This window comes from Falco rusticolus, chromosome 1, assembly GCF_015220075.1.
Source record: "Falco rusticolus isolate bFalRus1 chromosome 1, bFalRus1.pri, whole genome shotgun sequence".
In the NCBI taxonomy this organism is placed as follows: domain Eukaryota; kingdom Metazoa; phylum Chordata; class Aves; order Falconiformes; family Falconidae; genus Falco; species Falco rusticolus.
In genome coordinates, this window is record NC_051187.1 from 50865555 (window position 1) to 50879076 (window position 13522).

A 13522-nucleotide genomic window follows, 5' to 3' on the forward strand; every position below is an offset into this window, starting at 1 on the left:
TTGTTGCTTCCAACAAGGAAAAGGGGTGTGATTTAGTTGTGGCATAGTGAGACCTCAGCGTGTACCATCTACAAATGGGCTAAATGTTTTTTTTTAAAACTCTTCTGATTGAATGGTCTTCTATTCCATTTTGTACACTAGTAGCATATATGTTCTAGATGACTACTGGAACACACTTAAATGTGATCTTTTAAGTCCCTGTGTGAAATGGGGACAAACTGAAATGTGGGAAGTTCCCTCTGAATATCAGGAAACACTTCTTACTGTCAGGGTGACCAGCCACCACTACAGGTTGCCCAGAGAGGTTTTGGAGTCTCCTTCCTTGGAGATACTGAAAAGCCATTTGAACACAGTCCTGGGCAGCTGGCTGTTGGTGGCCTTGCTTTAGCTGGGTGGCTGTTTCAGGTGACCAACAGAAGTTCCTTTGACCTCAACCATTCTGTGAAAAAGGAGTGCATGTGCATTACTGCAAATAAACAGAATTAAATAAATGCTTAGTGTACTGTCCTTTATTGCTTGTTAGCTCAAAGAAAGGTGGCTTTGGTTTTTCTGGGGTTTTTTTTTGTTTGTTTGTTTTTTGTTTTGCTTTTCCCCCCCTGTAACTTAAGTTTCTAGAGTTCTTACGTTTTTGCAGGTTCATTGTGGAAGCCTCAAAGCTTTCTTTACGCAGCTTTTGATGTAGATTGTGTGCCTGGGGGGGAGTGTTCTCGGATGATGGAGCCATCTCTTGCGTGATGCAACACCCCCACCCCCCCCACCCCCCCCACCAAACTGCAGTGACAGTAAGGTTTCGAGTTTGCTTGCTAGAAGACTGTATTCTGTATAACCTGCGTGTACTTCTGTTTTCTCACTGTTAGCTGAAATGGAAAATCTTAGCTTGGAAAGTATTCTATCCAAAAAAAAGGAAACAGGAATATTTCCTTGCATTGAAGTCCAGGCAAGATCAAGGCTCTGAACTGCTGTTCCAGTAGGCTGAGCAAACTACCAATTCCGGCTCTTTCTGTGAGGGCAGAAGGATATTATCAGCCTGCTGTGCTGCCTACAGCCTCTGGAACTTTCTGCTTGTTCTCTCTCCCTGTGCGTATTTAATCACTGGTAGGCAGAACTGACATACCAGGGAGTGTTTTTTGTAGTGCTTTCTACATATAGGAAAGTAATCATAGATAAGATGCATCTGCTTATGAGGAAATAGTTGTAGGCAGTCACTGAGGGAGGAGGGAGTCTTTTTGAAAGGTATCTTCTTGCCCTGCTGCAAGACTTCGTTGGAGTGTTGGTGATTTTGATTGTCTGGTGTAGATTCTTTTCCCCTACCTTACTTTGGTTAGATAAATCTGATCTCTGGAACATCTAGCACAAACTTAATTCTAGAATACACTGAAGTATTAAGTAGTGCTTTGGGAAGTGAGGTTTATGGTATGTATATATACACCAGGAGTCAGGCTGTCTTGCTGAGAGGTTGAAACTTAACTAAGCAAAGTCCAAAAGTACTGCTGGGGCAAGCAATGAAAAGGCTGAGACAAAAGCGTCTTTCTGAAAAACTAGAGCTTGCATGAAAATAAGTTGAAGTCCCTTTAAAGCAATGCTTTGTAATATTCTTTTTATCTAGATCCTACCCTTAAAACAACAACAACAAAAGATACTGGGAGACCTTGTTCATGCTGCTGCTTTGATTTCTTATTGCTGCCTTGAAGCCTCTTTCTGTGAATTGTTCATCTAAGTGAAAGGAAGCTCAGATCTCTAAGCATTGTTTTCCATACCATGTTTAACTGGGCCTCTGCTCAATTTGGTAGTTGCATCCTGTTACTGTAGGAGCTGGTGCAGTTTCTGCAGTGAATGGATGCATGAGAACCTGCTTTTCAAAGAGCAGATCTGTGTTAGGAAAGTGAGATGTTTGATATGGCTGTCCTCTGTCTCTGATGGACTGAATGGTCATTTCAGCTGTAAAGCAAGAAATGCCTCTGCTAAGAGCCATACTCCAAGCTTTCTGTACGTATAGTCTCCTAGCATGTATTGATACCCCCAGCAGTTGCTGTTATTGCTTATCTAATGACAAGGTAGTAAAAGAAACATGCAAACAGGTACTGTGTTATCAAGATTACATCACATTTGGCCAAAGTACGATTTCTTTGCTAGACGTAGCTTTCTTTTACTTGAAACCAACTGTTTAAGACCATGTGTTCATATAAATTTAAAAATTCATATCTCTAGGAAGTGGCCTGCAGGATGATAATTATAGAATGGTTTGAGTTAGAAGGGACCTTTAAAGATCATGGTCCAACTCCCCTGCCATGGGCAAGGATAGCTTTCACTAGATGAGGCTGCTCAAAGCCCTGTGCAACCTGACCTTGAATACTTCCAGTGATGGGGCATCCACAACATCTGTAAGGCTGGAACAGGTTGCCCAGAGAAGTTTGGGTGGATGATGTCTGTAGCTTTTCCTTTGACTAATGCAATCGCTCCATCGTAGAAGGCTACCAAGTTAGGCGTGATTTGCCCTTGGCATCTCTGATTTGCTCCTGGCCTTCCATGTGTTTTGACATGTCTTCCAGGAGGATCTGTACCACGATCTTACTGGGCACAGAGGTGAGGCTGATAAGGTGAGGACTGGCAATTCCCAGGGTACTTTTTTTTTTTTTTTTTTAACCTTTTTTAAAAATGGGTGTAATGTTTCCCTTTTCCTAGTCACTGGTGATTTGCCTGACTGCCATGACTCTTTGAATATGATTGAGAATGACTTGGCAACTATATCAGCCAATTCCCCCAGGACCCTGGGATACATCTCACAGGGTCCCATGGACTTACCTATGTTCAGATTCCCTGGGTTGTCTTGAACCTGATCTTTACCTGCAGTGGGAGGGACTTATCAAGGCAGGGACTGCAGAATTGTTCAGGGGCTTGAGAGATGTGGGAAGAGAGATTACCATTGAAAACTGAGGTAGAAAAATTGTTGAGTACCTCAGCCTTCTTTATATCAGTCATCACTAGTTCTCATGTCTTACTTAGCAAGGGAGAGTGTGTTTTCTTCAATCTTCATTTTCTAGCCAATGTTTCTGTAGAAGCCCTTCTTATTATTTGCATCCTGTGCAAAATTCAGTTCCAACTGTGCCTTAGCTTTCCTGGTCCCATCCCTACACATCTAGGCAGCATCCCTGTATTCTTCCCGGGATACACATCTCTGCTTCCACTGCTTGTGCATTTCCTTCTTACACTTAGTTTGACTAGGAGGTCCTTGTTTTGTCTCCTGACTTCCTTGCCTGACTTCTTACATGCAGGGACTGAGAGCTCTTGCACTCTAAGGAAGATGTCCTTAAAGAGTTGCCAGCTCTGTTCGGTTCCTTTGTTCCGGAGGACAGTTTCCCAGGGGCTCCTATCCATTAATTCCTTAAACAACTGAAAGTTTGCTTTCCTAAAACTCAGAGTCCTGACTCTATTCTTTACCCTGCCCATATCCTTCAAGACTGTGAATTCTACCAGGGTATGGCCACTGCAGCTCAGGCTGCTACTAGTCTTGACACCCCTAATTAGTTCATCTGTGTTGGTAGGTGACAGGCCTAGTAATACTTCTCCTGTGGCTGTGCTGTCATCTGGAATAATAATCATCCTTGGTGCATTCCAAGAGTCTCCTGGACTGCTTACAGTTTGCTGTACCACTTTTCCAGCAGATGTCAAGGCGATTGAAGTCCCTCAGGAGGATCATAGTCTGTGAGCATGATGCCTCCTGTAGCTGGAGTCGGAACTCTTCATCAACAAGCTCCCCTTAGTTGGGCAGCCTGTAGTAAACACCAGCCGTGAAGTTTCCTTTGTTGTTTTGGCCCCTAATTTTTACCCGTAAGCTCTCAACTTGTTTATTGCTGTTTTTCAAAGTGGCTTTGTGGAGTCAGTCTATTGTTTTACAATACATTGTTTTGCTTGCTCCTCCTTCCTTGCCTGTCCCTTCTAAATGGTTTCTAGTCATCACTTGCAGTTTGTGTGATCCTTCCCAGGATATTTCCATGACAGTTGATTAGATCATAGCTTTCTAGCTGCACAGTGGCTTCCGAGTCCTGCTGTTTGCATTGGCACAGAGGCACTTTAGCTGGGTCATCAACTGTTTCACCTTTTTAGAGGAACATGCCATAATTCCTTTGAGGCATTTCACGGATGTTTCCCCTATTGGTTCCTAATTTGTCAGCAGTCCCCATCTTGTCTCTGTTGCTCAAAACTCCATCACTTCCCTGCGCTACTTGTCTGCTGCTTTCTCCTGCTGTCAAAACTCTTGTTTCTGTCTATGCTGTTGGAGAGCACTGTTCTACCTCCCTTTACAATTTTCTGTTTAAGCATAGCGGGGCCTCGTGTCGCTTTTGTAAGCTGCTGTTCATCTATTTCATACTACTGTGGCTGGCATATTTGTCTCTTGCTCTGTCTGTCCCCAACAAAGAACAAAACCAACACGGTGGTTCATTGGGAATAAAACCGTTGTCTGGGAAACTGGGATGTCCTGTACAAGGACAGTAGGGAAGGCAAAATGATGGGAAGTGCTTGCAGCTGACATAGACCCACCAGGACTTTGGCTGGTAATGTTAGATATACTCGCAAAGGATCATTTCGTTGTTCCAGTTACGAGTCCTGTCACTGGCACGTGTCCCTGTACTGTCCTTTCTTGTGCCAACCAGAGCATGTCATGTTGTTGCTTGATGAACTGGATTGGGCAAGTGACTGCTTTACTAATCTGCCCTGTTGCCTGATCAAATGTGGGCAGCCACCCAAAGCAGGGTGGGCAGCATAGGGCTGGGGGGGGGGAGATTCTGCCAGCCTGGTCTAGGTGAAACTGTAGCCTGGTATAGTGCTGTTTTGCAGAGGTCAGCTTTACAAATCTTTGCAGTCCTTCAAAAATTTAGTATTTTTTTAAATTATTTTATTAAATTGGGAGAAGGGGTAAAGGCTGCATGCTCTTCTACTTTCTGCCTTGAAGTGTGGTCTGGTCTTAACCTACTAGAGGTGTTCCTTATTCCACTGGAGCTTGGTGTTTGGACCTTCCCTTTTCCCCATCAAGCTAAGCACTGGTCTGTGTGGCCCCTTAGTCCTGGTGTGTTGAGACAGGCTGGACATGATTTCTCAGCTTAGTGAGGTCCTTAGCCCTTGCCTGAGATAAAGCAACTCTCAACCTGGAAGAATTCTCTCCAGTCTGCCATCTGAGCAATAAAACCCTACAAAGCAGCAGCAGTAATGCAGGTATTTAAAGTCTTCAGCAGCAAACTGTTTGCAGACACCTTTGTTGCTGGAGCTCTAGTCTTCTGCAACTTTTCCTTACTTGTCCAACCTGTACCCGTGGGGACTTCTACTGTATTTCTCTTTGGATTCCCTTAGGGATTTAATTGCTTACTCTGCTTTTATTCTTCCTTTTTTTGCTGCTTCTGCATGCTTTCATGTTTGTCTGTCTTCTACCAAATGCATTCCTGTCCCTGAACTGCCACCTGGTTATCATCTATTCCTACCAATGAACCACCTGCAGTGCTCCCAGATATGTCTGGTTATTGCCTCTATCCTAACCTGAGTCCAAACTAAATCCTTTGGTGTGCTTAGCCTCTCTGCTTCATAATCCTGTCTTTGGTCAGCTTTGATGGCTTTCACTGTAGAGGAGCAGTCAAGGGCATAGGACCTGCGCTGCTTCTTTTTTCTAACTCCTTTTATCTGAGCTGGCAGTGGTGTTTGAGGCCATGGATGTCATCAGGTCAAGTAGTCAAGCATTTAGAGCTCTGTGTAGCCTCTGTAGTGATACTGCCTCTCATGTTTTCACCTTGTAATTCCAATGGCTGATGATTATAGCCTTTCTCTTAATCATGCAGCCGAGACTGGGATTGCTCACAGAGGTGGAAGTTTAATCAGTGATGCAGCTGTGATTAATGTTATTAGCTGTATCAACTGTGTTTGGGTGCTACAAGTTTTATTATGTGGGGTCATTTAACAAAAAGGCTTATGTATCTGGTAAATTGCCAAAATGAGATTATTAGAAATTACACTTCTGTGATTGAGATCTAGGCAAGAACTTCTTGTTCTTATAACATGAAAAAAGCTTCAAAACCTCAGTAGTTTGATTTACATGTAGAAGTAGTTAGGGGAGAAGATGCATTTAGCATTGGCTGAAAAAAATTAATAGTTTGGATTCCAGTCTGTTGTCCAGATGTTTTCAGAATGTGGAGGTAAATAAGCACATTATGTTTCTTGTCAAATATAATTTGGAAAAGTGTCCTGCATGGGACTAGTACTGAGTGTGTGTGTACCTGGGATCTAAGGTTACAGAGAGACTGATGAGCTTTAAAGATCTCCTTTAGAGAGATAAACAATAATGAGTATGTTGTGAGTCAAAAAGAGCTTTTTAAGTTGTTTTCTCTGTACCTTGATACTTGGGAGTAAGTAGGTAAAGCTACTTTGGTTTGGAAGGGCCTTTGGAGATCATCTCCAGAAGGTGTAGTTGAAAGGGGGAAGAAAGGATACGTACTGAAGCTGGGGTAGCTGGAAGGGATTTGCAAGCACAAGGCAGTGGGACATGGTGGTAAACTGGTGGGGAGGGGAGGCAGCGGTAGACCTGTGAGGAACCCTGGAAATGTAATTAAAAGCAGTAGGCAGCTTTAAGTACAGATACTTCTGGAAGCTCTGCCTGTTTCTTGCATTTTTCACTCAACAGTCAAAAGTTTGGATGTGTCCTTTTTTTGTACTTATGTACATCAAATTTGAAATCAAATGTGAACTCCCCCATCAGCATTTCTGTAACTATACTGGGGAAGGTTGTGGGTGTTGGGCCTAGACAAACTATAATGGAAATATTCTGATCTTTGATTGTGCCTAATATTAGAACAACCAAATTGATATTTATTCCCATTCTATTTACATTGCATTTCTGTCTTTCAATCAAAAGTAAATTCCTTTGGTGCACTTTTAACTGAGGCAATATGAAGGAGGAAGGACTAAGTACATGGGTGATGGTTTGTGTGTAGAGAAACTCACTTTTTTTCTTCTAACAGAACTTCTCCCTTGTTGCTGAAGTTTTTGCCATCCCTTGGTGGTGCAAATGTGAAGACTGAAATTGCGAAAAGTAAAAAAATGTTTGTTCTTGGTAGCTTTTTAATTTGATAGCCAAATGAGGTAGTGTTGGATAGCCTCACAGTTCAAAATACCTATGCCAGGAGGCTGTGTGCCAAGTGTTTAATTTTAGGATTCATCCTGCTGTGGCAAGTTGGCAGTAATCTGAAATTATTAGTGGTTGTAGTTCACGCTCTGTGCCATGCTGTAACTTTTTTTATTTGGTGGGAAGAATGTGGCCTTTCTTATCTCTAGGATTGATCTGGTGTAATAGCAGTGTAGTTAAATAAAGCATTTCAGGTAGTATGTGAAGATCAGATACTTACATATTGTAGCAGTTGCAGTGAGGGTAAAAATATAACTCCATATTGGTCTATGTTTGTTCTATAGTTAAGCTTACGGGACTTTAACCATATACAACATGAAGATTCAATTAAAACAAGAGCTTCTTTACATTGTACAATATGGTTTGTAGGAGATGCAAGGGTAAACAGGTAGTGGTATCACTAGATTAAGGGCTCTGTTTGCAGTACAGAGTCCCCACTGTCCAGAGGAAATAAACCAACATATCAAAATATGCTAAGTTCCAGGAGTAAATTTATGAGCACACCAACCTTACACTTGTCTCTTGACAGAAACTATTGCAATGCTTCCTTTTCAGGCTACTTGAAAAGCATCCTCTGAAACTGATTGCAATGTTTGAAATCCAAGATAGCTACAGTTAGCTAGAATGGCTTATTCTGTTGTGTTTCATTATAAAGGGAATGTTTTTCCTCAAACAGGAGATCTATCTTGACGCTTTTACACATCCCTGACAAGGAAATTTAGAGAGACACACTGTGTCTAGATCTTGAATACCCTGTGGTTAGAAGAGACATTGTGTTGTGCTGAAGTGTTAAAGGTTTTGAACAAACAGGAGAACATTCAATTAGAAGCTGCCTGTGGCTTGCTGGGTATAAAAGTACAGCTACATTACGTAGATAGGCTAAACATCAAATGCTGGATTTCTTTTGTTAACTCACATTGATGACGACATTGCTCACTTGGATATCTTATTGTGAGAATATGTACTAAAAAAGTATGGAGAGGATAGAATCAAATAGTCGATAGAGGAAATTAAGAATAAGATTGCCTTTGTGACCTGAATTTGCTTCCTTTATTCATCTGTATTCTAATATAGTCTTTATTTATATAATTGGTTTCTTTTCCCAAGATGCTACTGCATTCATTTCACAGGCTAGATCAGTTTCTAGGACTGAGTAAGGGAGCTATTTGCAGAACCATACCCTTGACTGTTAGAGAGGCTGAAAGGTTTATGACAAACGGGATGAGTGATTGCAGAGACAAGGATAAGTCTTATGGTTACAGCGATTGAGTGCTGACAGGTTTTTCTGAGCCTGGTTTGGCCACTTCAAGTGCTTGTTCCACAGCCAGTCACTAATTCGGTATTTTTGCAGGCAACTATCTTAAGCACCGTTAGTAAATTTTTAACGTATTTCCCTACATTTTTAAAAAACTAAAACCCTGACATAGTAATTGTATGTTGTAAGCCATGCCAAACCCCTTCATGGTTCATTAGCATGACTGAACAGGTTAGATACGCTGCATAATCCTTTGTCATTTTAGCCAGGAGAGGAGCTGAAGGCAGTACGGTGGTGTCATCTTCTGTGTGCGCCGGCAGAAGTAGCAGGAAAAGTGCTCTTGGTTCGTTTGCACAGGACTAAAGAATTAAGAGACTTAAAAATCTGTGCTTCTGCTTTAACATTTGGCTCAGATAGTTGCAGATCCCTTTGACATCTCTACACCTGTTGCCTCTCATTTTTCAAAGTCACCTTTCTTGCACCCTAACCTGCCTCAGCCTGGCATTGCATGGTAGTCCAAACTTCAGTCAAATCCCAATCATTGCTCTCGCCTGGTTTTTCTTCTTGGACTTATCTGAGTTGTTATCTATTTCCCTGCCACATCTTCCTGTTCAGTTTTGTCTCCTGGCTCTTTGTTCCAGGCATTTTGCTATGTGAATCCTTCATTGTCTTCTCATCCAGTCCGTGCTGTTTCATCATTTTGTACTGCCTGCTTTCTCTTGATAGATGCTTAGTTGCTGGTTCCCTCTTTTAGGGTCCCACTTTTACCCTGATGCCTACTGGGACAAGCAGCTTCCCTCTCCTGGAATACAGATCATTAGCAGGATCTAAGAGAACAGAGACATGACACACTGTGTCCCTCCATGCTTACTTTCTGTACTGCCCACTGTGTTAACAAATCTGCAGTAAGACCTGGTTTTTTTTCCACATACTGCTTCCTGCTGGAGTGTGCCTGACTGGCTTGGGAGGCTGGCTCAGAGTCAAACCTGTCTGTGAGTAAGATCTCTAAGGGGGTGGTAGTATGTATGGCACAGATGGCATCTTCAGAATCATAGGTGCCAGATCTTAACAAGCTTCTGTGAGCACGTGCTAGCTGAATAACTTTTTTTTTTTTATTATTATTATTATTTTGGTGTCTTTGTCTTGACATAGGGGGGAAACCTCCACCCCATCAAACCAAAAAAACCCTAGGAAAAGCCCAATCTGCCTACTTGAATCTTCTTTCAAAAACACAGGACAATTGTACCTTCTTGGCAAAGCATAAAATAAGTCAAATTATTAAAGCACCAAACTTCTGCAAAAAATCTTGTTAGGGCAAGCATGTAGCATAGCATCCTGTAAGCTGAAATATATGTAATTTGGCAATGTTAAAAGCATTTTAAATCAGAACTGTATAAGGTAAAAAAGATTTGAATAAAACCAATACTACCAGTTAAAATTTTAATTTAGAAAAAGTCTATTTCTGAAAAGTCTTTTGCTGGTTAAAGCGATACATGCAATATAATATCAGTAACTACTCTTGTTCAGGATTGGGTTATGTTTTTTTCCTGAAGAATCCTGTCTATGAAGTACTTTTGCACTGTTAATTACAAAAAATGTTTGTATTTCTTTGCCTTGACTCCTTCAGTTCAGCTGTATTTCAACAGACATGATTACATAATCAACCATAAACATTTGCCAATTTTTAATATTGGCCTCCTTGATACTGAGTATGTGCACTTCTGTACGCTGTTCTCTTGTTCACACTTGTGCAAAGTAAGTGTGTAACTGTTGCTCTGAAATTGTAATATGTTGTGCTCATTTTGCCCATCATTTGGGGAAATGGAGAATTGGGGTCCTTTTTGTCAGATCTCTAACATTGCTGTGGGCTTTGTTTTCCAATTCTAAAGAAAATGCCTTGATCTTGAGAGGGGGTGGTCTGAATTGTATTGTTATAATGTTGTTTCTGATCAAAAGAATTTACAGGTGAAATAGTGTTTTCCTTTTTTTTGATAAGCTTCCCTAGATGACAATTTTCTGTATCAATGCATTCGTAACCATGTGATTGCATAATGCATTCTAAGTATTCCCATGTACTTTATTTTTTTCATGTTAATAGGCTTAGTAGAGAAAAGAAATACCAGTGAGAATCATAGCCTCTCAACGTCCAGACTGCAGGGTACCAGGTTGCACACCTTGCCCTGTTTCTTACACTTCTTGAAGGCAAGCTGGTATGCTCTGTGGTTAAAATCTTGTGTGCAAGTGCCGAGCCACTGAAAGGCTGGAGTATTGCTGATTTACAGAGGCAGGGTGACTTGGGATATTCGGCAGGAAAAGGAACAGGAGTGGTAACAAGCAGCAGTAGTGGTAGTAAAGGCAGGAGCAGGTTCCACAGCTGATTTCCCAGCGTGAGTCAGTGAATGCACAGCTTCCCAGCTAGCAGTCAGGAGGAACCCAAAATTGAGTATTGCAAGAGATTCAGGGTTCATGTTTATCATGTGAAGTCACATGATCTTACTATATCTTAACTTGCCAACTTAGCCTTACTCAGGAGAAGATCCTTTGCTGCAGTGCTTAACAAAAAAAAAAAGGGGGGGGGGGGGGCAAGCAGAAGGAAAAATAAAGAAAATTGTGCAATGTGTGTTTATGCCTACATCATGCCGAGGAGACACCTAACAGTGAATGATCTGTGTATACCTGAGCTAAGATACTGTTTCTGCTTTCCCTGCACAGTGCTGCTGCAGCACGGAGCTGATCCAAACATTCGGAACACCGATGGGAAATCTGCGCTGGATCTGGCAGACCCTTCAGCAAAAGCTGTACTCACGGGTAAGATGCATGCATCTCTCAGCAGCATTACCTGTAGTTCATTTTGTGTGTATAACTTCAGTATCATAAGAGCCTTCTGCCTTTTGAGATTTTCTGTTGTGTAAGAGCATTTTAAAACTGTCTTTTACCAGATTTCATATTGATGTAACTGTCGTTAATCTGCTGTGATGCTATAGGTTTGCTTATTCTACTTAAAATAATGCTGTAATTTTCTAACATCATTCATTATTCACTGTGTGAGTGGTTGGTTGGTTTTTTTTTCTTTTTAAATGCTACTCAATATATAGATTGAATAGGAGCCCCTAACCCCTGCAAAAAAGAAGAAAAAAATCAGGTCAATTGTTTTAAGACCTTCACTGTTGAGCAAGCAAGGACGTTTGTATAACTAAAAGTACCTGTGATCTGAAAGACAACCTACCGATTGCAGAGATCAATAGTTACGTTATATTTTGCTGCAGATTCCCATGCTACCCTTTCTTTCCTCTTCCTCATTAGTCATTTTAGGTAGAACTTTCTTGCCCACAATTTTTTTTTTTTTCCTTTTTAGAGGCAATTAGTTACCAAACAATATGTTTCATGAAAATATTCTACAGATACAACTTTGTTTTTACACAGCTTTGGTCTTTATAAATTAACTATTGTAGCGTACCAGTAAGCATTGAAAGTATATTATTAGTAGCCTGTCAAATCTGTATCAAGAAATACATGGTCATCTGTGCTGATTTTGACATATAGGAAATAATGTTTAGAACAAAGTAATCTTGGATTTTAAAATACATACAATTAGATTTATAAAAAGGGATTTAGCAGCTGAGCATCATTTGAAGAAATAGCTATTTTCCTTCTTTTGCCTTTATTTCCCCTATTCTTTCTCTCTTTTTATTGACAGCTTAATTTGTAGGTTATGTGCTATGCAACAATGTTATTCTTCCTCCAGATTCCGTTCAGAGCACACCAGCTCCCTTCACTTTGTCAGGAACATTTCCTCATCTTTTTCTAGTGCGCTGACTGCTATACATAATTATCTACAGCTTTGCAGTGCCTTTGGAACAGTGCACTTTAAATACATATGATTTAGTTTAATTACTCAGTGTCAAATTTAAACATGTTCCGACAGTGTTAACAGTGCTCGCTGTTCCTAGCAGGTTAATCTGACATTTGGCTGTTAAAGGGTACAGTTGTACAGACATTGAGGATGGAAAGGGCACCAGGGAGTCAAGGTACCTCAAAGGTGTTGATGAGTATTTGGCATTTAGTTATGGGGAACCTGGTATACGTACAGCTTGGGGCTTCCAGGCTCCAAGCTGCTCTCCAGGTTATGCTGGAAGATCAACCTCAGAGGATATTAAAGGATTTAGGAAGGTCTGTGATGGTAACTTCGTGTCTGTTACACTGAGTTCTCTGGGCACTAAATCACCACCTTGCGCCTTAGGGAACTGAGGGGGCAATGTGTCATAGTGAACAAGTGGAGATGGATTAGAAGCAGCCCTCTGAGAATGTGCTGTCCAGTGTAGCAAGACCCTGTGTCCCTGGCCTCGCCCCTAATGCCTCACACAAAAGCATCCAGTGACTGCCAGCTTCTGCAACCATGGATGTTGTCAGGTTGTACATATAAACGCACATGTCAAGAGCCACTTCTGCTATTTAGGTGTTTTATTGTTCATAAAAAGACGCAATTTTTTGTATGTGTTTATTCTTCCTAGCAAGAAAATCAGCTTCTGGTTTTATCAGCTTTGTCCTCAAGGTGGCTCTTGGCTATGCTGGGCTCTCCCTGTGTTGTGCACCTGAGCTCCAAGCTGTGTAAGTCGGGTTTGAATCGGGCTGTAGCTGATGTGTGATGCACAGTAAGTGAAAAAGATGACACTGGATGCCATTTAAATGGAAGTTTTCTATTAAGAGCTTAAATTTTCTGGATGCTGCCCTGCTTTCTATTATCTCTGTTAGGCTGCTACATTCTGGTGCATTTTTCCATATGTTGTTACCTTCAGGTCTTGCTTCATCCCTCTGGAAGAAGGGGGCTTAGGGGATTTCTTAGGTTCTATCTGGCTTGGGATAATCTTTAGCTACAGCAATGCTTTGCAATTAGGGGCATCAGAACTTAAAGGTATTACTGGATTAAGGATGAGTAGGATATATTAACTTAGTTTTCAGTATTTAGTGGTGAATGATGGGATTTTAGAATGCTCGTGTTTAGAGCTTTTAAAAGTGGAGTGATCCTGAAAGCACAATCTGTAATTGTTAATGTATTTGCATTTTTAAAGAGCGTGCATGTCAAGGCTGTTCTCGCAATGTTA

At 41.2% G+C, this 13522-nt stretch overlaps 1 protein-coding gene across 3 annotated transcripts in view; it reads left to right on the top strand.

The window, feature by feature from the left end:
• The window catches only part of TNKS (tankyrase), a 141183-nt gene that overhangs the window by 21931 nt on the left and 105730 nt on the right, over nucleotides 1–13522 (top strand). For all 3 annotated transcript variants that reach the window (XM_037378964.1, XM_037378948.1, XM_037378956.1), the window contains exon 3: nucleotides 11133–11228. In XM_037378964.1, the coding sequence (XP_037234861.1) occupies nucleotides 11133–11228 (96 nt within the window). The remainder of the gene's footprint in view (nucleotides 1–11132; nucleotides 11229–13522) is intronic.